The 22,744-nt window shown below is 43.2% G+C and overlaps 3 protein-coding genes across 10 annotated transcripts in view; 1 reads left to right on the top strand and 2 right to left on the bottom strand.

Moving 5' to 3' along the window:
- The window catches only part of LOC117901298 (leupaxin), a 33,062-nt gene extending 10,795 nt beyond the window's left edge, over nucleotides 1–22,267 (top strand). Inside the window, exons 2-10 of one of the 8 annotated variants that reach the window (XM_034811997.1) lie at nucleotides 370–379; nucleotides 6,025–6,120; nucleotides 12,915–13,075; nucleotides 13,129–13,360; nucleotides 13,431–13,572; nucleotides 13,639–13,730; nucleotides 13,806–13,969; nucleotides 18,927–19,625; nucleotides 21,857–22,267. In XM_034811997.1, the coding sequence (XP_034667888.1) occupies nucleotides 6,036–6,120; nucleotides 12,915–13,075; nucleotides 13,129–13,360; nucleotides 13,431–13,572; nucleotides 13,639–13,730; nucleotides 13,806–13,969; nucleotides 18,927–19,625; nucleotides 21,857–22,123 (1,842 nt within the window). In that variant the 5' untranslated portion in view covers nucleotides 370–379; nucleotides 6,025–6,035 and the 3' untranslated portion in view covers nucleotides 22,124–22,267. Of the gene's footprint in view, nucleotides 1–369; nucleotides 380–1,217; nucleotides 1,434–6,008; nucleotides 6,121–8,250; nucleotides 8,276–9,464; nucleotides 9,586–11,483; nucleotides 11,713–12,708; nucleotides 12,846–12,914; nucleotides 13,076–13,128; nucleotides 13,361–13,430; nucleotides 13,573–13,638; nucleotides 13,731–13,805; nucleotides 13,986–18,926; nucleotides 19,626–19,741; nucleotides 19,909–21,856 lie in introns of those variants that run through there. The other 7 variants (XM_034811996.1, XM_034811998.1, XM_034811995.1 and 4 more) reach the window with 7 other exon arrangements.
- Nucleotides 51–2,793, bottom strand: LOC117901307. Its single transcript, XM_034812017.1, has 2 exons — nucleotides 2,663–2,793; nucleotides 51–845 (listed from the first exon to the last, which is right to left on the bottom strand). Exon 2 carries the CDS (start codon nucleotides 832–834, stop codon nucleotides 109–111), a length of 726 nt encoding a protein of 241 aa, XP_034667908.1. The 5' UTR covers nucleotides 835–845; nucleotides 2,663–2,793; the 3' UTR covers nucleotides 51–108.
- Nucleotides 5,984–6,845, bottom strand: LOC117901308 (C-type lectin 37Da-like). Its single transcript, XM_034812018.1, has 2 exons — nucleotides 6,725–6,845; nucleotides 5,984–6,660 (listed from the first exon to the last, which is right to left on the bottom strand). Exons 1-2 carry the CDS (start codon nucleotides 6,813–6,815, stop codon nucleotides 6,191–6,193), a joined length of 561 nt encoding a protein of 186 aa, XP_034667909.1. The 5' UTR covers nucleotides 6,816–6,845; the 3' UTR covers nucleotides 5,984–6,190.
- Nucleotides 22,268–22,744: the final 477 nt, after the last annotated feature.

Genomic DNA, 22,744 nt, shown 5'->3' with positions numbered 1-22,744 from the left:
ATATATATCTTAAATAATTATCCTCGATTTTGATGTTTTATTTGATATTTAATTTTTGGTGTTTTTACGTTTTTGTTTTGAGATCATTTAAAAGGTTACTTAGAACACTCAGGGGGTCTTGAAATATTCATGGTAATATTTATAGTAGTCTTGCAGGTAAGCCGGTGGCCCGTAGATTTTGAATTCACTGTTGATCAGATCGCTAATCAGAAAGCTCAGGTGCGGACACTGCTGGGACAGCTCCTCAGGCGAGAACGGCAATATTCCGAGAATTGTTATATGGATGAGTTTTAAGGCCGGCATCTTGCCGAGTATATTGTGTTGCAGATAAGATTCGCCCGTCTGATTGTGCACATGCAGCAGAGCCAGCGCCTCCATCTTATCCGCCGATTCCAAGAGACGTGTTATCTGATAATCCCGCACATCACAGTGACGCATGTCCAGGAAGAGCAGGGAGCGTGCAACTTTACAGACAGCATTCACGATATCGGGCGACCATTTGGTATGGTCCAATTTGAGGGCATGTAGGCGGAGACTCTCCGTCGCCCCTTGGCACAGGGGATTCAGGTACCTAAGGATATCTTTGTCGCTGGTCGAGTAACCCACCGTTATGTGCAGGCTATTCAAATGGCGACCTAGTAACAGCAGAAGCCCCTCATTAAAGGCTGGAGGGTGCCGCATGCTGAACTCAAAGTCTCGAAATCGGTGCAGTTGCCGCTCAATGGCATCATCGAAACGTCTATTTACTTGATTAAACAGCGTCACTAGCTCGTCGAATCCAAAATGAAGTAAAATATTGTCGAAACAGTCGTCGTTGAGTTGCAAGAGATTCATCTTATGTTATTCTGAAATATAATTGTTAAGCTGTTAGTTCAAAACAGTCTTCAAATAAGAACAGGAATAAAAACCTTATGTGAAAAGTTAATGATTTTTGGCGCGGATATTACTATTACAGTCCGGTGGTATTTTTGGTATTGAAGAGTAGTGTTGTGGAACACGAACTGTAGCCAATAGTTGGGTTCGCGATAGTATCGTTCAATCAGCTGGCCCCCCAACCACTGCATATACATATGTGTGTGCGTGTTGATGTTGTATTGTTTATGGCCGCCGCCGCCGCTCCAAAATTAGTGATTCATATAAAACTCGTCTCCAACTCGCGGCGAAACTCACGGATCACGTAGAGGCTGAAATTATTTTCAATTCCAAGAGCAGAGCTCAAACTCCACGATTCGCAGCGGCGGAGTGCTAGTGAAAAGTGTTTGCGTGGATTAATATTTTCGTTTCGGCTTGGTTTCTACCATCAATCAAAATCAATTAGGCACTCGTGTGCTGGTGCCGAATTCTTTCAGTCAACTGTGCGGCGACATCCCCATTGGAAATTGGAACAGCCACACACACACACAATCACACAGAAAATACAATGGATGACTTAGGTGAGTGAACCACTTTACCTTACCCCCCAGCAAAACTTCTTGCAGAAATTCCGTCAGTGCATAGCATACATACCTAAACCACAAACTTATGCTGCTGCTCAAGGTCAGTTGCGTGGCGGACAGTTAATTAGCATTCCAGGCTGGTGACAGCCGAAGACAACGGCTGCCAGCCAAGAGTCGATGAATAATTTTTGACACTGGATTCTTATCTTGTTAGCCAAGCCAAGTGATTAACAATCAGACTTTTTTTTCTTATTGGCATGTACTAAGTAGGGCATTGCAAAATTTTGCGATTTGCACTCCTGCTTTGTTCATTCCTGGAAATCGCACACAAAACGATATCGTCTTTCCAGTGCCGTTTCAAGAGTGTGCGAGGGTGTGGTTCTTCCCGATTCCCGAACGAGAAGAAGAGAATCCAAGGGATTGTTAATGATCCGGGCGAATATCCGACTGGTTTTCTGTTCTTATTTATTTTGTTTTGTTTTCTCTCCTTCCAAGTCGATTCTCTGGAACGACCACCACCTCGCGCATACTTTTAGTCATCATCAGCAAAAAAAAGTTGTCGTCTCATACGCGAATCTGGAAGCTTTACTTTATTTTCATTATGACACAATTCTTTGCTGTTTTCCAGTCGCTGAGTGTGTGCAAGCTTGTTTCTGGCTGATCAGACATTCTTGAGAAATGAGTAAAGTAAAGAAAGGCCAAGTCACACACACACACACACACACACCCACAAACACTCGAATGCAACTCCGAAATTCCAGCTGGCTGATTGACAATCCACCTACGCACAGTGGGCTGCAGCCAGTGAAAATATTCACATGACGAGCGAGTGCAGATCAACATCACAATCTCTTACAGGAAATTGATGCTTGTGCTCCTCTTCTTTTCCGTCTTATGCCACAATTGCATCAATTTTGCAGCCATTAGTGAGTGCGCGCCCACTTCATTGATGGAGCCTACCCACTCGACACGCAATGTCTGCCCGGCTGCCCGACCGGCTCTGTTCGTGTTGCGTGTGCGCACTGTAAGAGCTGTTGACTGTGCAGGTCGTTTATGTATGGCTTTAAGGGTCGTTGGCGTTTTTGGCGAGTGCCACTCTATAGATCTAGACTACAGCAGCAGCACACTGGTACAAAACACCAAACCGCAGTTCCCTAACAGCACCCTGCTAATGCAATAATTCAAGCTGATCACTAAAATGATTTCACTTACGATTTTCACTATATGCGGAAGGTGGCGTTCTTTCCAAAAAAAATCTTGGCACACTGTGCGCACGCACAAACAACAACCGTACGACAATCTTTGTCTCCGCTTTGGTTTCCTTTTCCGTGCGCCTCCCACTTGCGGTCTGGTCGATGCTTCGGCAGCCGCAGGCACAACGAAACAAAATGAAAGCGACTCCAAAAGCAAAACGAAAATCGGCCACATAGTATCTCTCAGAGCGCCAGCAGATTGTTTACCTTACCTCTCTCCCTTGCTCTCTCTCTCTCTCTATATCTGTCTGTCTGGTGGGGCTCTCTCAGAGAGCGGACTATTTCTAATGGAGCTTTATTTGTTGGGGTCGGGTCCCATTTCGGGTTTAGTCGCTCGCGACGCCTTTAACTCAATAGAAAACGCGACGCGCGCGCGCGTATCTTCGATTCTAACAAAATATTGGAGACAACGAACTGTCCAAGTGCATTGTGTGGAAGTGTCGAAAACTGCAACCCGGGAGCACAGGAGCGCAAAAACAAAATCAGTCCAGTGTTACATGTTTAAAAACGCGTAAAAAAAATGTATGAAAAGTCATTGGAACTTTGTTGGTGATATTGCGGCAGGTGGTAGCGTGGGAAATTGTTTATTTTGCGCAGGAAAGCAAGAAAAACTGACAAATGGCAGATAAAACAAACAGAAGTGGAAAGATAACAGATAATGGATAAGCAAGGAATGGCGCCAGTAGCTAAAAACTAGATAAATCAAATTAGGTCCAAAGATAATTTCGGATTTGTTTAGCTTAAGGAATCCGTTGCTCGTCTACAATGTTTTCCTTCAAACATCTTTAATTTGCACTAATTATGGATCCAATTAGAAAAGCTACACGACATCTAATAGATGAGGTATTTGCCCCCCTGTGGCACTGCATAGAAATTTGGTTCGCGTCATTAAATTTGTGACCGAACGGATTAGATCGTAGGCGTTGAGATGGAAATTTGTTTTGGTTATTTCTGGAGGGGAAAATGCTCCGAAAGAAATACAAAATACCAACAACATCAATTAAATTGTGCCCACTTAATCCATTAAAATTATGACATATTTCACATATTTTAAGCACTCAAAAGAAAGAGAGTGGTGCAGCGGGGAGGGAGAGCATAGCGATGCGTCGACTTCCACTCGTTTGTTAGGGGGGAAAATTACAAAAGTATCTCGGGTTACGAAAGCAAATGGAAACGCTGGAGAATGATGTAAACGCCAACCGCCTGACAAAGTGCTCACAAATAAACATTTCGTTGCCATTGTGGTGTTCAATCGAATGCACTTATGAGAATCCCCTTTCGTAATGCCCGGCCTGCCCACCCACGTAAAGCATTTTGTTTAGCCCCCCGCCGTATCTGTCGGATCTCTCGGATGCGACCGAAACTGAGATGATGCCTTTGTATGGCCGATCCGCTCTGATCGCTGATCTAAAGCTCATTTCTCATCTTTCTGTCCACGCTTAATCTCTTACTACTTAGCACCTCTGCTTATTCTTGCTGCAATGAGTTCATCGCTTTTCGAATTTCGATTGCTGCTTAGCAGGTTCCTCTCTCTCGATCGCTCTCTGGCACATCTAACACAATGATTCTTATCTCCAAGCCACTAAATTTCAATTAGTGTCTGGTTTGTGTTGCTGGACAATGATCAGTTCCCTTTAAAGTGCACTTAAAAACGGGAAAGAAAAGAAAATTCCTTCAGCACTTATGTAGGTGCTTATGTACTTTCCTTAGGGCTGTAACGAAAAGTTCACCTATCTTATCACAATGTGTTACTCAACGGCCAATGCGTTGCCATTAATTGGGCAGAATTTTATCAGCAGAAAGGCCAAAGATACCAGGCCCAAAACATCAGTTCAAAGATCTGCTCGCTCTCTGTTCTTTTCACCTTGTTGCGCCTTCAGCAAGGTCAACACTCGCAATCCGCATCCACGCACACATTTTATCTACTTGCTAATAAAATATTTATATTGGGATCGCGCCGATCTCGTGGAATTTCCTTTCGTGCCTTTGACTTTTAAATAGACCCCAGACCGTTGGCCCAAACAATTGCCAAAACGAACGTCATGGCCATTGCCGATCATCCATCCGCACGGAGTAATGTAATGGCTCCTCCCCTCAGGTGTGCTTTTCGGTCGGAGGCAAACTTATTTGTTTATAAAATGGCCTGGAACACGGGGGAAAGTGAGTTTCTCAGATAGTTTCTTTCACCTTTCTTTTGCTTCTTGGCAAGTCTCTGCGGAAATCTGTTGCGGCATTTTCAATTAACCTTCCCTAGTTTGGGCCTCCCTTCGTTAGACAGGAACAAGATCCAAAGACGACGAACGAGAGACATCGCCTTTGATTTGCCAGAAATTGTAGTTGTTTTTGTTGCTGTTGTTTTTTTTTTGGTTATATTTTTAGTTTGCCAATCATTGGTGTTGACGTAATTTGGCAACCTTGATTTATCTTCCCCTTGCCACCCCTTTGCTTTCCTGACTTTCCTGCCTTTCCCCTCCCTTCCTGGTGGTTTTTTGCTTTGTTTTTAGTTTCAGAATTTATATTTATTATTTTTTACCTTTTCCAATGTGTCGTCGTCGTTATGTGTTTTGTTTGAAACGAAACAAAATGTGTGGCATGCATGTTCCTTTTGGGTATTTTTATGATTCCATAAATCTGTCTTTATGGATCGTTTGGCGCTCAACTTGATCTGGGCATAGATCCAGTATTAGTATATTAACTTTGTGTGTTTCTGCTCGTATCGTAAATTCTGTTGGATCCATAGATCACCCATTCCCATCTTTGGTTGCTCTGATTTATGTTTAGATTATGCCATCTGGCTTTTGATCCACTGATCACATAGAGATCTCACTCCTCTGGTTTCAGTTTAGTAATTTCTGTGATCTAATGGATGCCCATTTTAATCTTTAGCTGATTGACTTCTACTCTCTGTGGCTTAGTTTCTTTTACATCCAAAATATCTCTTAATGGATGGACTCCTTCATCGCTTCCATTCTCTCAAATGCATTCCATTCCCTAGACAACTGTTTGCTGGAGTATGAATTCGCTTTCTTCAGTTTGACTCGGGGGCCAAAGCTCTGTCGACAGCGACAACAACGAACCATCGACAACATCCACAACAAAATCCACACTGACAGGCAAAACTCAATGCAAACAAAACGACAAATCCGTCGTCGAAAGGCCCCGAAAGGCCAAAAATAAAAATGCGCTTATAAATAATTCAAATGAAAAAGTTTTAGCTGCCGGTAGATGAGAGCTAGCAACAAAAAAGCCACACAAAATAAAAAATAAAACACAAACTTCAAATACAAAATGTCATTAGACAGTTCCTTGGTTATTTATTGACAACAAAGTGAACAGAAAGTGAGCAATGGATAGAACAATGTACGGAAAAATTGACCCAGGAGCGCGACAGCCATATCGCACAGCTCGGAGCAAGGGCATCCTGCCTGGCTGTAAGTATTCCATTATAGTATTTCCAAGTCCCAAGTCCACTTTGGCACTAGCAGATGACAGCTCCTTTAGCTACTTCCACACAACAATCGATATAGTCTCCAGCTTGGGTGCTTCGCAAATAAACTTGAACAGACTGTTGGCATCGTCGACGCAGGGACGATCGTTAAGCTCGAAGCGCTGGGAGTCCTTGTATATGTAGCCCAAGTGAATGCAATGCTCCCTGTTGCCTGCGTTGTCGGGCTGGTCGTGAGCCCATCTCAGACTGTTGATCCTCTGGCCGTTGGTGAACCACTTGTGCGTGCCCGTGCTGCCCAGATCGTTGCCAGAGGTCCAGTAGTTGTCACGATCTGCATTAGCCTTTAGATAGCTGGCAATGCCATCGAATTCCCCGTCTGTCTCGAAGGCAACCAGTTCGGCATCAAGCTCCCGGCATTTCTCGTAGGCCACATACCAGTTGACTCTCTCCCTTCCAAAGAAATAGTATCCCTCGTTGATTTTGGTGAATGGTTCCGATTTCAGGACAGCACCAATCTCATTGCCTGTTCCCGCAGAAATACGCATTTTTTCACTCGGAGGTTGTACTTCAATTTGGATACTCCTTACCATCGTTTATTTGAATGGTGAACTTCTCGTGGGCCCAGGACACCTGCGCGCTGGATACCAAACCGAGGAATAGAACCGTAAACTTCAGCATTTCTTTGCTCACTGAATGCTTGGATTGTCACTTGGGGGCTACGTGCAAGAATTCAGTTTAATTACAATTGTTAAACATTTCACTGAAACACTCATTGCCTTCCCTTTGTTCGATAAACATTCGGGTAGGAGGTTCAGAAAGGTGACTTTGAATTAGTCGAGCTCAATGGAAATAATGCAACCAGCATTTCTTCGGTAAGATTATATCTTGTTCCTTGACAAGCGGCACTTAATATCAATTTAATTAAAATTGCCAAAAATATGCTACTCAGAGCTGAAAGAAAGTTTGATTTAGCTTCAACCTCTAAGAGAATCATCCGCAAACATTATTTCTCGGGAGTTTATTTCACAGAAGGCAGGAATCTTTGATAATCTTGTAGGATAAGCTCTCTTTGTCCTGGAAGACAATTACCTTTAATTCCAGCTGAAGAGATTGTGTGATTTAAACGGCTGCCCATTTGAGATTGATTTCATTTGAATGCAAAATAAATTGTAGCATTTGCTTACGTATTTGGGGCATACTTTTGGGGCTTCGGCTAGTGCTCATTTCGGTGTAGAATTGATGTACAACTCGTGTTCAATTCCCATTTTGTGGAGTGTCCCAGAAGCAACAACAAAATCCAGACTATAATTATCAGACATTGTTCTGCAAGGTAACATTTTTGGATCCTAGAACTATGGAGCTACAGAGTAGCTTTATAGTCGAGAACTAAACGGAAATTTAACAGCATGCGAGAGGCATTGCTGGGGCAGTCTCCATTAAAGTTAACAGCAAATTGGTCGACCCGTCGGCTATGTAAACAATTTTTATAGAAAACAGACACACACATAGGAAGGGGGTGACGTAATTGTAACACTAAAGATGCACAACCTCCGCTCCCTGTCCGCGTTGGATAGACTGTCTATTACACTACCTTCCTGGTTTTGTTAGCACATACAATATGGCCACGTTGAACTATAATATTATGGACTATTAAATTTATAATAATGGTATTTGTTGGTTCATGGACTATGACCTTCCATTGGGTGTGTATACTCATTGCTGCTGTGTCTTACTTATTCTTGCCCTCTCTCAGACACATTCGCTTACATTTATGTTCATTCTCGAAAGTATTATTGGCTCTAGGATCGTAGCAAAAATTCCCTTTAAAAGTCCCACATTTAGAAGGGTAAATAAATTTCGAATAGCTGAAGTTTTCCACCATCGAGAGAGGCTCGCCCATGTAATTATTCTGCCCGTGCGTCTGCTCGACACTGTTGCATTTAGTTTACATTTGGTTTTTAGTACTGTTAACTAATGAAAGACGAGCAGCACCTCAATTGCATGCAAAGTCGTTTCTCCAGGTACCTGAGCTTTATGTAAATACTTCCAATTCAGTTTGCACTGCGACGCCGCGCGGTCTTCATCGTATCGCCTCTCTCAACTGCAGCGGAAAAGTGAATCAATTGAAATGAAAATCGGTAAGCGGTGTGGAGGTGTGCGACTCCCTCGTATTACTATCTGGTATCTGGTAGTCGACGACCTTACTACGCGACTCATTCATTAGATCATTAGATCACTTGTGCCCATTGAGGCGACAGCAAAACCAATTCTTGGCAGTGGGCGTTAGTGGTTTTCATTCGAATGCTGTTCTATTTATTGCCAGACACGACACTTTGTTTGTATACTCTGTGTGCGTACACATTGTCTGTATGTATGGATATCCAAACACCCATTATGTATGGCCCGTTTCACAATTGTAAGACAGGCAAATCCCCCGAAACACTATAAAGCATTAGTCAAAGGATGAGAAAAATACACTGAGATTTCAGCTTGAATATGGAACATAAGTTAGAAATCTGTTCCACAATTATCTGAACCCCATTCATTGGGGTCCCAGTGCGGAAGTCGAAACAATAAGTACAACAAAAGAAACACGTTAAAAGCGGATTGAGAGTGCAGAACCAGTTCTCATAGTTGACAAAGGTCGGGGGCCGTCAGCTTATTCTTTTTGATAACCTCTACCCCAGTGTGGAATTTGAGCTGTGGAATCTATGCTGTTAATCTTTGATCCACAAGACTCAAAACAAAACAGATTGAATGAAAGAAATTTCAATTAGTTGCTATTTGCTCATTTTGGGTTTTTGTTGTTTTTACTAATTTTAGTTTTCATTTCAAAGTCAAGTGATTCATCTACCAAAAAAAATAACCACTCAAAGCATCAATAGAGCCGAGTGAAAATTAGATAAAGAGACAGAGAGAATGAGAGAGAAATCTGTGTGTCTTATTTTGTTTATTGCTGTGTAAACTGTAAGGTGTCTGTACTCGGTACTCGTACACATGAAGGGTATATGGAATGTAACGGCAGAGGAGAGAGAGAACAAACAATTTATGGATGCGCTACCTCGCATGAGATTAAGTTTTATTTTGGCATCCACAATTTTCATTTACATATTTAATATTGTATGTTGAATGCCAAGTTCATGCATACATGGCATTTTCATACTTCAGCATACTTGGCCTCCATTGAGTGCCAGGTATCTCTCGGGTCGAGACGCTCGACTACTCGAGCCACTCGAGTGAGTTTTCCGTTTGAGTTGGCTATGCTTTGAGTTATTCAGCATCGGCGCCGTTTGTTGTCGGCCGTCGTTTTTACAGTTTGTTCAGTTGCTTTTCAAGATTTTGCCGAGAAACTTTGCTTTGACTCGAGAGTCCGCGAATGAGTTCCGTCCCGATCCGTTCCGCGAGTGCCTGAGTGTGTCGTCTGAGAGTGCAAGCGTTTAATTAAACCGTACGCAATCGATCAGCAATTACAAGCAGCAACAACAACAAAAAACCGAAGCCAGAACAGCAACAGAAACCGAAACAGCAACAGAAACCGAAACAGAAATCGAAAGCAATTGAAAACGAAAGTGCCAAAAAAAAGGAGCCATATAAAACACACAAAACACAGAAGAAAAGAAGGGCGGGGTGGAAGCGAGAAGAAGCAGAACAACAACATTGTGCTGCGCTCTCACCCACGCTCTCCCTGCATCATTGTCTCTCTCGCTTTGCACAGCACTGTGGCTGCACATGCACACATACACACATATGCAGTGGTTCCCTCTCTCTCTTGCTGCAGCATTGTGCAAGCAAGCTGTCATTGCCAAATCAACAGCTGCTGTATGTCATGTGCTCTGTAGGCTCTGTCCTCTTGATTGAGTGAAACTCCCGCCAGCCAACGCTTTCAATTGATTTTGATTGCGTTCGTTTCAGTGCATTCCATATAAATATTATTTCGAGCGACTTTTAAATTCAGTTGGCCTGCGGATCGGCCAGCTCCATCTCCGTATACATACATATGTGCATACATATGTACATCCGTATGCATAAAAATGTGCGTACGTTTGCGGCTGCTCTTTTCCCTCCGTCTTCATCTTCCACGTTGACCCACTGATGCGTAAAGTTCTGATAACCCTGCCCTGTCCTATTTCACGACCCCCTTCCCAGACACATCCCAGAAAACAGAAAACTACTCGGCGGGCAGATCCACATATGGTGGAATGAACGATTTCCCAGTCAACCACATGTTCGATCTTCCATTTGTTGCTATTTATAAGCGTATTGCGAAATAAATTGCCCGATCTCGCTTCCAATAAACATCATCCCAACCCGCCCAGAGGCCCCATCACTTTGGATGCTTTTATTATATTCGTTATTAATGTGTGCCAAAAAAAATATAAATCGCGTCACACCTTATTTTCCTTTATATAACTCAAAATTGTTTGAGTGGAAAATACATATCTATGTTTGCTCTCACTCTCCCATAGAGAGTCTGTCTCTCTCTCTCTCTCTCTCACTCTGTTTGGCCTACAGGTGTGCTGTTGTGCGCTTCCTCTGGGCAGGAACATTAGCTTCCAACCTTAACATTTTTGTTGAATTTATTTGTAGACTTTGATGTCTTAATCGTTTGTTTCCATTCCCTTGCCCCCTCCTGGCCTTTGCTATTGTGGGTGTGTAGAATGGAAATGTCAGAGTTCGATGAGATGACAGCTAAATACTTCAAGGTGAGGTGACAGCTATCCATGACAGATTTTGAAAGCTTCTTACTTTGAGGAATGCCGAAGTCAAGAGAGATATTCTTTAATGATTTTGGAAGGGTGTATTTTATTCTGCAATCCGCAAAATACAAGTTCGTGTTTCATAGCCATTTGCTGCCACCCTTTTCTCAGCCATTTGCCCGTTCTCGGACATATTATAAGCGAAGAGAGTGCAAACAACATTAATTTGATCAAATATGTGTACAGCGTCTATAAGGAATACACACATAGCCATACCCATACGACAAACAGCTCGTAGTATTATGGCATCGCAATATTTCTAGACTCTGTGCGACTTTTAGCCCGTTCGACAAGTTCGGCCCACGAAATTTGAATCAAACAAATATTGTGTGTAGCCAGAGACCCCCCCTCTGTTGCTGTCTCCGTCTTTGGTTAGTTTTTGGGCTGCAGTGTGTGGGTGTATTTTCGATATGACTTTGTTTGGCTTGGTCCAACGCTTGTTCCACTCTGGTCCACGAGTTGATTGAGTTTTCAGTGGTTAAATTCGCTCGCAGTTGGCAACTGAACTTTCGGTTTGTTGCTGCTGTTTTGGGTTTCGGTTTCGGATTCTGTGGCTGTTGTGCTGTGACTGAATGAATACCGTTTATAGTGATCGATCCGCAGTGAAATTTAGCATACTGCAAAGGCAACAAAGTGACAATCAAGCGAGTGAAATATTTCAACATCTTCGATTCTGGCCATATTTGACTGTTGACCGTGTGTTCTGTGTTGTTCCTCCTGGGCTCGTCTGAGAATGCCTGCCAAACTGATATCATCGTCGTTCCACAGCACGCCCCTCAACGACTGCTTCAAAGTGGGCGCGTTTGAGAGACGTTTGGGTAAGTTTGACGCCCGTGACGTGACTGTCTGTTTGATTTGAGTGTGGAACATCGATAATGTTGTGGGTGTGAATGTAGGGTTCATGATAAACTCATTCATGCTATGTATCTTTGCGGGGGCATCTACTCATCATTAGCCGTGAGTTCAAGTTCAAGAAAGTGGTCTGTGCATACAGCAAGCACGAAGGTTTATATGAAGACTCTTAGAAATACCAAACACCTTCGGAAATTTATTTATTTGTATTACTTAAGGCATCATAAATAAAAGATCTCTAGCTTAAGTACTCTGTTAATTAGCGATCAACATTAACAAGGAGAAGTGAATAGAAATTGGTCTGAGTTAGTTAAAATATTTAGATAATAATTAGGATTCTTGATTGTAATGTGTTTGGAAACAATATTCAATATATTTACTGAAAAAGCAGCAATGAACAAAACAACATAAATATCATGTGTATGACAAAACAACATCAATGTCATGTGCATGACAAAACAACAGAAATGTCTTGTGCATGTTTTTAGAGTTGTTGGTTTTTGAAACAAAACAACTTTAATGTCATGGGCACGACAAAACAACAGAAATGTCTTGTGCATGAATCGACACAGTTTTAAGAGTTGTGTGGGTTTGAAACAAAACAACATAAATGCCATGTGCATGACAAAACAACATAAATGTCATGTGCATGATGCGTCGTAGTGTTAAGAGTTTTTGGTGTTCGACCTGCCTGCCCACCGCTGCGGCAAAGAATGATTCTATTTGCCGCAAGCTGAGGCAAGCTTTTCAGTTGCCGCCATGCCATTCCTCGACATTAGCCAAGACACACACCGCAGTCAGGCAAGTGCTGTGTGGAAAGGTCTCAAGTTTTCAGCGAAATATCGCTTCCCGTAAGCAATACAAAAGAAAACAAACAAAACGTAACAGTTCAGATAAGAAACTTTTGTACGAAGATACTGGCAGGCAGCAATAACAGCCGAGGGAATGGATTCTCCATTCAGTTATCACAGGCCTATGCGTCAGAGGTGGCAGTGCCAGGTGCTTGGAATAGGATTTGGGAACTTAAAAATAAGTTACGAAAGTTCTCCCGGAAAAAAGCAGTGGACCATGGCCAACTATGGCGATTACGACAATCTTGGTAGACCTAAGACATATTTTGCATTTAACCAAAGACCAACTTCAGTGTTTCCTCTTTTCCTCTTTGCAGATGCTCTCCTAGCTGATCTGCAGAACAGTGTGCCGGGCCAACCCCAACAACCTCAGCCTCAGTATGGCACTGTGCAGCCAAAGCAGCAACAGCAACAGCAGCAGTTTGTGGACAATACACCCGGCTATGGCAGCCTCAGGGGCAAGGCCCAGCCACAGGTGGTGAGTGCATTTCATTTAAATAAGTCTCAGTCTCTAATCGAACTCCTTCTTAGTACCAGGAGCACTATAGCGTAGAGACGCGCTCCCCAACGGCGGGCGATTTAAATGGCTCCTTCTCCATTCCGAGCAACGGCTACCCCAGCCAGGGCAGTGGCTCCCTGCCCCGCAAGCCCGCAGCCACGGCGGTGGGGCAGAACAGCACCGGATTGTCGGAGCTGGACTCGTTGCTGCAGGATCTGCAGAATGCTCGCTACAACAACGGCGGTGCCGACAAGGGACTGAAGGGTGAGACAAATTGCAAGCAAGGCTCCATCGAAGGGAAGACATTAATTGTGGCCTTGTTCCCTTTTTGCAGACATCGATGTGCCAGTCAATTACAGCACACCAGTCTCGAAGTTCAACACGTACAACAGCTATGCCACCGTCGAAGAGCGGCCTACCATGGACAGCCTGCTCAACGAGCTGGACAACGCCCACATCTACGCCGTGCCCAATGGGTAAGCGGATCAGACTGTAGCAGCTCAAACAGATGTTGAATTAACTCTTCTCTTATTTGCACGCAGATCTGGGCACAAATCCCCAACGCCCGGACGCCATGTCACCATCACGGTACGCGAAACAAAGACGGAGAAGCTGACAGGACCCGATGGTCCAGGTATTTGTCTTGCATTAACCACAGCCCTTCAGTCTTTACCTTTGCTAATGTCTATATGTCCGCTCGTGTTTGCAGTTGGCACGCTGGAGGAGCAGACTGTGCAGCAGAAAGATTCGTATACACAGAACAGTGCTGGTCCGGGCATTCAGCAACAACAGCAGCAGCATCAGCATCAGGCGTACACGTCGCAGGCCACCAAGGAACTTGACGACCTTATGGCCTCGCTTTCCGAATTCAAGGTGAGTGATCAGCGGAGTCAGAGAACAGCTTTTGTGGGAGATTGTGATGGGGAAAGGGACTCTTTGATATCTCAAGACAGCTTTTGATCAGAAATTAGCTAAGGAGTTAAATTAAATGCAATGAGAAATGCATTTTCGATGGGGAGAACCTGCAGAAATAAATGCATAAATGTAGGATTTAATCCCACTATCAAACGATGCGTAGTCGTCAGACAATGAATACAAATATTACCTTCGGAGGAGTAGCATTTTGATGAGATAAGACTAAGATAAGAATAAAGCAAAAGTGGCTTGAAAAGATGCGAAATTTGATAAAAGCATGACGGACAGTAACAAGCGTGGAATGCGGTACAAGATGAAGTTGATTTCAGACACAGTTTATGAGCAATCTATTTCAAATACATAATAATCTCTTCTAAGAATATTTAATTGGAATGCATTTAGTTCCTACTCAGATTCATAAATATTTATTTATAAAGAAAAAATCTCTTTATTCAGTTTAGTTTGATGTAAAAACAAATTGATTAGTTTGTTGCAGTCCTAACAAATGTTTTCACTTTTTGTTCACCTGTCGAATGGTTCCGCTCACTTTGAAAAGCGCCGAAACAAATTGCATATGGCCGGAGTGGGTGAACAGAGGGCGACTCTGCTCTCGGCTAGGTAGATATTAGGTATTTTTAGCCCACTACAACCCAATATTCTGTTGGCGGTAATAAAAACCATAAAATGAAATTTATCATCGCAACTCGTGTGACGCAGGCCAGCCAAGCGAACCGAATGGACCCCGCGGTCCCCTTCGACCCAATCCCAGCCCATTCAAGCGCCCTTAGTCGGATCTCACCTCATCGGCGGATAGTTCTTGACTTTGACATGCTCTGACGAGCATGATCTGTGAAGGCACATAGTAGAATGTGGATCTGGTCTTCTTTTTATGAGATACATTAATTGAGGCTGATTATTATGATGGCCAACATTTATACGGACTGAAATGATTGTCAGAGTTGATCGATTTATTGCACACGGCGCCACAATTTTATTTATAATATTTTATTATTAATAGAAGTTGAGCAAAGCAGGGACATTCGCACTTTAAGAGAATCCACAACGTTAAGTACTTTTTGATCAGATCCACAAATTGTATAATAAGGGACACAGGTGGCCATGCATCGACGGGGGTTTTGTCTGCTACAAGAGCAAAAGATTATAGCTCCGGGTATGCCATAGATCCCAACGTAGATTCTTGCTTGTTTATACAGTGTTTCTTATTTTCATTTCTCATTAAGTCATCAATCAAATCGAGGGATCCATTGAGTAAACAAAACATTCGCCTTATTATTTCTGCATTGCACATCTCCACAATTTGTGTATCCAAAAGATACACAGCTTCGCCTTCACTTGGATTAGAATGTTTTCCTTGTTGTTGCTACTTCGACATTCTTTTGTGGAACACACCATCTTGAGGATGATGTCTCTTAACAGATGTCTTGTGCGTTTTATTCAGATGCTTTACTAGTTTTTTTTTTACTTTGTCTTTTAAAAATATATTTTTACTGCTCCCTTTTGCGACTTTCCTTTAAAAATTTCGTTCACGGCTTGTCGGGGGCGGCACATTTCATAAAGGCTCTTCGATTAATGCTAATGAGAATGGAAATTTAAATACCTTTGAAACTCGTAGCCTTAGCACACCAAGGTACAAGAATTGTAATTGCCAATTCCATGGCAGATCGATTCTTCCTACCTTTTGCTCGATCTACTTCTGAATGCCATATTTCCATGGATAACGTTTTTGAAAGATCCTGATCCGCGGTAGCATCCCATTTGATTTATGAAAAATGCTTTATTTTAATGTTGATTTTGATAAATACTAAAAAATAAAATCTTTTGTGGTTTATTTGACACTCAAAGTAGTGTCTTTAAATAGAACTACTTAATGATACCCTCTCAGTGGGTATAATGATGTTAAACAGATGTTTGAATAGCGCAGGTATATAAATATTAAATTAGATATTAAATAGATCCAAGTCAATCTATCGTTTCTTGTTTTGTTTCTTAAGATATTTTAAAAAAATGAGAAAATGATATTGCATAAGTATGACATGAAAGCTACCCCCCTTCGTATAACAAACACCTCCAGAATATACTTAAACGAGGAGGGACGTTGTGAGTCGCGTTCAAACGCATCATTACTTGAAGTCCACCCGTTAAAGGATTGCCACACATTATTTATTCTTGGATCGAGTTCCATATATGAAGGTGGAATCTACATACATATGAACCTGAGGGACTAGTTTACAGACATTGCCATGTGGGCTGGAAATATTGCACGAACTTTATTATACCCTCTTAATGGGTATGTCGCTTAAATATTATCATCTGAAGGGTGGCTCTTGTAATAAGAATAACCATTTCGAAGTACTGACAAATACAGTCTTAACTTTTTGGAACTCTTTCAGCTAGTAGTTTGATATTTGATTCCCTCTACCAAAGAAAGTTCACACGAGTGTGGGCCTTGTGTAGAATTTTGCGAGAGGAATGCAGTGGCAATTATCAGTTTGTCGTTCAGTTATTCGAATCGCATTCATTAATAATTAATTCCTAAGTGACAAATATGTGTGCATATATTATTCATGGCATTCTTTTGGCAACAGAATCAGCAAAGTCTTTGGCTGCAATCAAGCAGACACCGATTGAAGCGAGTGCATGGGAGGGGGGCGGATCGGTGATCTGTGGATCCGAGTAAATTGCAATTCAATGTCATTGACGAGAGAAGATATAAAATGTACATACATATATGTGAAATATATGTATGCATGTAGAGAAGGTCGTGTCTGTTAATTATTTAATATCATTTTCAATTTTGTGGCGCATGGCCCCACACGGGTGTAGGTGGGGTTAGAGGGAAGGACAAGGCAAGGCGTGTCCGTGACTTTTGTTGATATGAGAAATATGAAAATGAAATAGCCTCTCCCTCCATCTCTCTCTCTCCCTCTATGTGTGTGTGTGTGTGTGTGTGTGTGCAGAAAAGAACAAGGAAAACATAAAAATATATTCGGATATAAACAATATTGCACACGGCCCGTGTGTACATTTGCCTCATTGGATGTTCTCGTGGTCCGTTTGGTTCCGTGGCATAGTGCTGCTGGGCGGTGGAGGGGTGAGGGGTCGCCCACACAAAACTTTGGTCAGACACAAACGGACAGTTAGTCGGCCGCACTTCCTCCCGCCGCTGTCAGCGCCGCCTTGCTTTAGTTTTTTTTCATTGCAAATCACATTTGCATGGCTATTTTTGAATAGGTCTCTTTTTTCTATAACCAAATATCCATATAATTATGCGATCTACATAGGTCTGTCTGTCCGTGTGTGTGTGTATACAAAAATATATATTGAATTTTCAATATTTTTGTTGGCTCTTTCATTGCCAAAATCATCAACTGCTGGCTGGCTGGCAGTGCCCGAATTTGCATTTCCCCTTTGCTTCTATCCGCTCCACATTGATCGAGATTTCCTTTTTGTCTTGCTTCCTGTCATCCTACCACCCTCTTCTACGCTCTACTCTCTACACTCTAGCGAGTGTTTACCGTTTCTTTTGTGCTTGGCTCTCTGGCACACGCCCATGCACTTTTTATGGGGAAATCCTGTTGGCCAGCCGGTCGGCGTTCATTTTTATAGTCCCCCGCCAAGCTGCCAAGCGGCGATTTCTCGGCTGCTCCTTCTATTCTATTTTGTATACGATTTTAGCCTTAAAATAGAATATCAAAATGTTGAAAAAACGACGGCAAACCCAATGGCAATTGCTTTGGTGACCATACAAGAGCGGAACAAGACTGTTGAGGGGTTGGGCGCCAGAAAAAAAATAATAAGAGGCAAGCTACTAAACAGTGCGGCATTGTAAATTTGTTGGACAATAAATTCTGCCTTAAGACAGAGAAATTGAATAGAGCAGGAAAATGAGGTAAAGGAACAGTTTGAAAAATTTTAAAGATATTTGCACTATTGCAATTTAATTTTGTTGGGATTTTAGGCCTTTTAATAGAAAACCTACTGAATTTGTACGTGCGATTATAGATTTAAATTTACATGGTGAGAGTGAGAGTGCTAATGGTGTATTTCACTGCATTTGAAGACCAATCTAGTTGGAAAGACAGAGATAGCACGCACCTCTCCTTAGTGACATCAGTTTAAAAGATGTGGAAAAATGATGTTTTCCAACACTCACAGCTTATTGCTCGTATTTTCCATACTAAAATTTGTCTAATTGACCAATCATGATCTCATGTCGCGCGCTCAATCTTGCCCTCTCAATTCTTGAACCGCACCTGTCAAAAGCATTATACGTTCAATTAGGCGTCTACCTACATATGTATGTATGTATGTATGTTTGTATGTAGTTAAGAGGAGAGAAACCAGGCATGACACCGACACACCGACAAACAACCCACTAAATGAAAATGCAAAGTTTATGAAAGAAAAATGAACATTGAAATGGAAACTTGCACAACGACAGACATGAACCATACACACACATAGAGAGACCTCCCCCGCCACCCACTAAAAACGATCCAAGACCCCCCCGCCTCCAAGCATTTGTATTTTTGGCAATGAACGGAATGAAAACTACGTCAACGTGCAAGAAAAATGCTTTTTCATATGAGGAGAGCGTCGTGCGCAACGAGGTTCAGACACACAAACGCACAACAGACACATACACACACACACACAGACACACACTCATGTAATGTAAATCAGGCAGGAGAATCTATGGAAAGAGGAAGAGTAGAATTATTTTTGATATTTTTTGTTTGTAGCGGCGGCTAAAAGCAAAAGTTTTTGTGTTAGCGCTCGCACAAGATTTGATTCAGTCGAGGCAGGCACATCGACGCACGAGTAAGAGCGCCGGCGGATAGAGCCAGGATGCGAAAGGAAAGATAATAATCATCTGTCCACCCTCTCCTCACAGGTCAGCAGCAACGGAACGAACGGCACAGGCGGACAATACCCGAACTCTAGCCCGCAGCAGCAGCACACATCGACGGTGCAGCACCAGACGGTAACGGACTACGCCAGACCGAACAAGGGCAGCCAGCAGGCACATCTCACGCAGACGATCGAGGAGACGACCATCGTCGAGGACAGTCGCGAGGATCAGTTGGATTCTATGCTAGGAAACCTACAGGCAAACATGAGTCGCCAAGGAGTCAACACAGTGCAGAAGGGCTGCTGCAATGCCTGCGAGAAGCCGATCGTCGGCCAGGTGATCACCGCCTTGGGCAAGACCTGGCACCCGGAGCACTTCACGTGCAACCACTGCAGCCAGGAGCTGGGCACCCGCAACTTCTTCGAGCGCGACGGCTTCCCCTACTGCGAGACGGACTACCACAATCTGTTCAGCCCGCGCTGCGCCTACTGCAACGGCGCCATTCTGGACAAGTGCGTCACCGCCCTGGACAAGACCTGGCACACGGAGCACTTCTTCTGCGCCCAGTGCGGCCAGCAGTTCGGCGAGGAGGGCTTCCACGAGCGCGACGGCAAACCCTACTGCCGCAACGACTACTTCGAGATGTTCGCCCCCAAGTGCAACGGCTGCAATCGGGCCATCATGGAGAACTACATCTCCGCTTTAAACTCGCAGTGGCATCCCGATTGCTTTGTCTGCCGGGTAAGTTCTGCAGCCATAGAAGCTCGATGCTGTCTATCTCTACATAATTTATATATTTATGAGCACATATTAATGTAACTATTCCACATTCGCATGATCATGATTCCATTATCTAGGACTGCAAGAAGGCTGTGCGCGGAAAGTCCTTCTATGCCATGGAGGGCAAGCCCGTGTGTCCACAGTGCGTGGGCGTCGATGAGGAGGAATAGGGAGCCAGATACACACACCCAACACACACACCCAACAGCAAGAAGCAAGAATCTGTTGTTGAAGTTCAGCAGCAGCCAACAAAAATAGACCCAGAGCCAGATACAGATACATTTTTTGTACGAATATGCGCGCGAGCTGCGTGCCACTTTTTGTGTCCGCTCGCTTTTTACTATCTTCAGCATCCATCCCGCCCGCCTACCCTGTGGGGCAGGCAGCAGCTGCCCGCCGCTTGTCTCTGGCTATTTTCGGGCAACCACAACCAGAACCAGAACCACAGCACAGCAGCAGCAGCACAACATCCAATCCAACAACCGAGGCAGCAGCAACCAAGCAACCAGCAAAAACCCCCTGACCTGACCTCTCTCTGTATCTGTTAGCTGTATGCCGCTCCATGCTGGCCCGCTGCCACCCACAGCAGGTGCCGCTGGAGCAGTGGATACAGCAGCCACCCTCTATGATGGTCTCTGATTGCCCCTGACCCTGACCCTGGCCCACCCCCCGCTCTTGACTTGTTGTTGAACTTTTCTATGAACTTTTTGGTAGGCTTAAGTCTTTTAGGTACTTTTAAATTTTAATTATTTATGAAGATGAGCAACAATATTGTAATTTGTTTTTTGTAAATAAAATTTAAATAATTACATATTAAAAAATATGAAACAAAAACAGAGCAAAACACAGCAAAAACAATCCTGAAGTGGGGAAAGCAGTGGTAAGATTTTGCTGCTCCTCCCACGCAGACGACAGGTGGACCGCGCCTCGTGCCAAGGTCAGGGTCAGTCTACGTGCTGACCTTGACATGTGTCTGCCTGTCGTCTCAGTTGTTGCTTTGCTGCTCTGTTGCTCTTGTTAAACAAATTACAATATTGTATGCCGTATATGTAAATATATCTTCTGCCCAGCGATCTCCTCCCAGCGGAAGCTCAGGGGAATAAATTACTTGTCGAAAACTATTTTCGCTGCTTACGTACGAGTATCACTATAGTACCCCATACGATCCTCTGTCTTCTATAAAATTCGCACTGTTTTATGGCCCCCTCGTTATAATGGGAATCTCGGGGGTGTTCATCGAATTGATTGACCAGCACAAAAATCGGACGAACTCGTCAATTCCTCAGCGCTGGAGTGCAAAATGATTTTTAAAATATTTTCCAAAAATAGCCATTCAGCGCTGCCAACGCTATAAATAATATTAAATTATTTTCATGTAGTTTTGTTTCATATTTTTAATATTATTTGTTACGCTCTGTGGCCCACTTTTTGAATAATCCGCAAAGCACATTTATGAATTGCCGCAAAGGCAACTGCTGCTGCACCTGTTGTTTATGGAAAATTGATTGATGTTTAAAGAGAGAGAGAGAGAGAGAGAGAGAGAGGGAGGGAGAGACAGATTTAGCCACAGAAGCGCTCTCCAATGTCCTCCCATCAGCATCGGAATGGGTTCTTTTGTTCTCCGTCTTCCTATTTTTCGCTTGGATGTTCGCCAAAAGCGTGCGCAAAATGTTTTTGTCTTGGGAGCCCCTGTTGCTGTTGCTTTTGTTGTTGCTGTTGCTGAAATGTTTTTCCAAAAGGCATAGAAAATTAAATAATTGCCGAACTCAAAGATGCAAAGCATGCAAATGAGATACATATGTACATATTTATGTACATAATATTTATCATATTTAAATTTCATGCTGTCTTGTTTTCTGGTGCTGTTCACTTTTGCTTCCAATTAGCCCAACCCAACCACTGTGCACAGTGGGAAGAATATTTTACTTTGTCACATTTCTTGTGTGAACAAATTGTAATTAGGTTTCTCGTGCCCGCCGAAAATAGTATATGGATATTACGGCTCAATCGGTTTCTGCATGCCATATGCCAACTAATTTATAGTCGTAATTAGCCTCGGACGCTGGCAGCACTTGGCCACTTGGCCCACTATAGATCATCCGGAAAGGCTTCACCCCCCACATTTAAAACCATCATTTTGTAGTTTTGTTTTTTGATGGCGCAGTAATTATTTTCTTTCCTTTTCTTTGTAGGACTGTCGACAACCCTTCCAGGGTGGATCGTTCTTTGACCACGAGGGACTGCCCTACTGCGAGACGCACTACCATGCCAAGAGAGGATCGCTCTGTGCCGGCTGCTCGAAGCCCATCACCGGACGCTGCATCACGGCCATGTTCAAGAAGTTCCATCCGGAGCACTTCGTTTGCGCCTTCTGCCTCAAGCAGCTGAACAAGGGCACGTTCAAGGAGCAAAAGGACAAGCCCTACTGCCACGTCTGTTTCGACAAGATATTCGGTTGATATTCGCAGAGTCCGTCGGACCGCAGCTGCCAAACTATTCACTAGCTATGGATATACACACACATAAAACTGTTTTTATACGATTTACGACCACCCCGAACCCCGAACCCCAACCCATGCACAGCCCAACACCCAACCCAAAACACCAACTTAAAGTGCATCTAAAAGTGCTTTGTATAACCGAGTCAAATTAGTAATTTAATTAACGCAGAACGAGCTAGAGGGTCGCCCTGCCATCGTAATGTAATCAATTAGCAGACACTAATCCCAATCAATTATGTGGGTCATTATGATATTTTTACTCGTTCAACAAACATGCAGAATGACCACAGAATGATAATAAATAAATGAGAAAGCTAAGAAAATCTTCTACTCCTTTTTTTTTGCTTAAACTGCTTCAGTTTTGCGCATGTGCGCCCAAGCGCGAACCCCGAAAGAGAGCGCCTGTGGTGAATACGTCACCTACTTAGTTATTTCACCATGGCCTGGCCTGACCTTCGAACAATTCTATACTTTACCATAGTCCGTTTCATGAGTACCCTGTATGCCCTGCCAATCGTTTTCGCTCTGTGGTATCTTTGTATCTGTATCTTTGCACGTTAATTCACACACACTGAAGCG

Source organism: Drosophila subobscura, chromosome U (genome assembly GCF_008121235.1).
Source record: "Drosophila subobscura isolate 14011-0131.10 chromosome U, UCBerk_Dsub_1.0, whole genome shotgun sequence".
NCBI lineage: Eukaryota > Metazoa > Arthropoda > Insecta > Diptera > Drosophilidae > Drosophila > Drosophila subobscura.
Note: the sequence above shows the minus strand (reverse complement) of the source record. Positions and strands in the feature narration are given on the sequence as shown.

Coding starts and splice junctions, on each gene's coding strand:
- LOC117901307 (XM_034812017.1), bottom strand. CDS start 834: ATGAATCTCTTGCAACTCAACGACGACTGTTTCGACAATATTTTACTT.
- LOC117901308 (XM_034812018.1), bottom strand. CDS start 6,815: ATGCTGAAGTTTACGGTTCTATTCCTCGGTTTGGTATCCAGCGCGCAG. Junction 6,661..6,724: donor CACCATTCAAATAAACGATG/GTAAGGAGTATC, acceptor CTGCGGGAACAG/GCAATGAGATTGGTGCTGTC.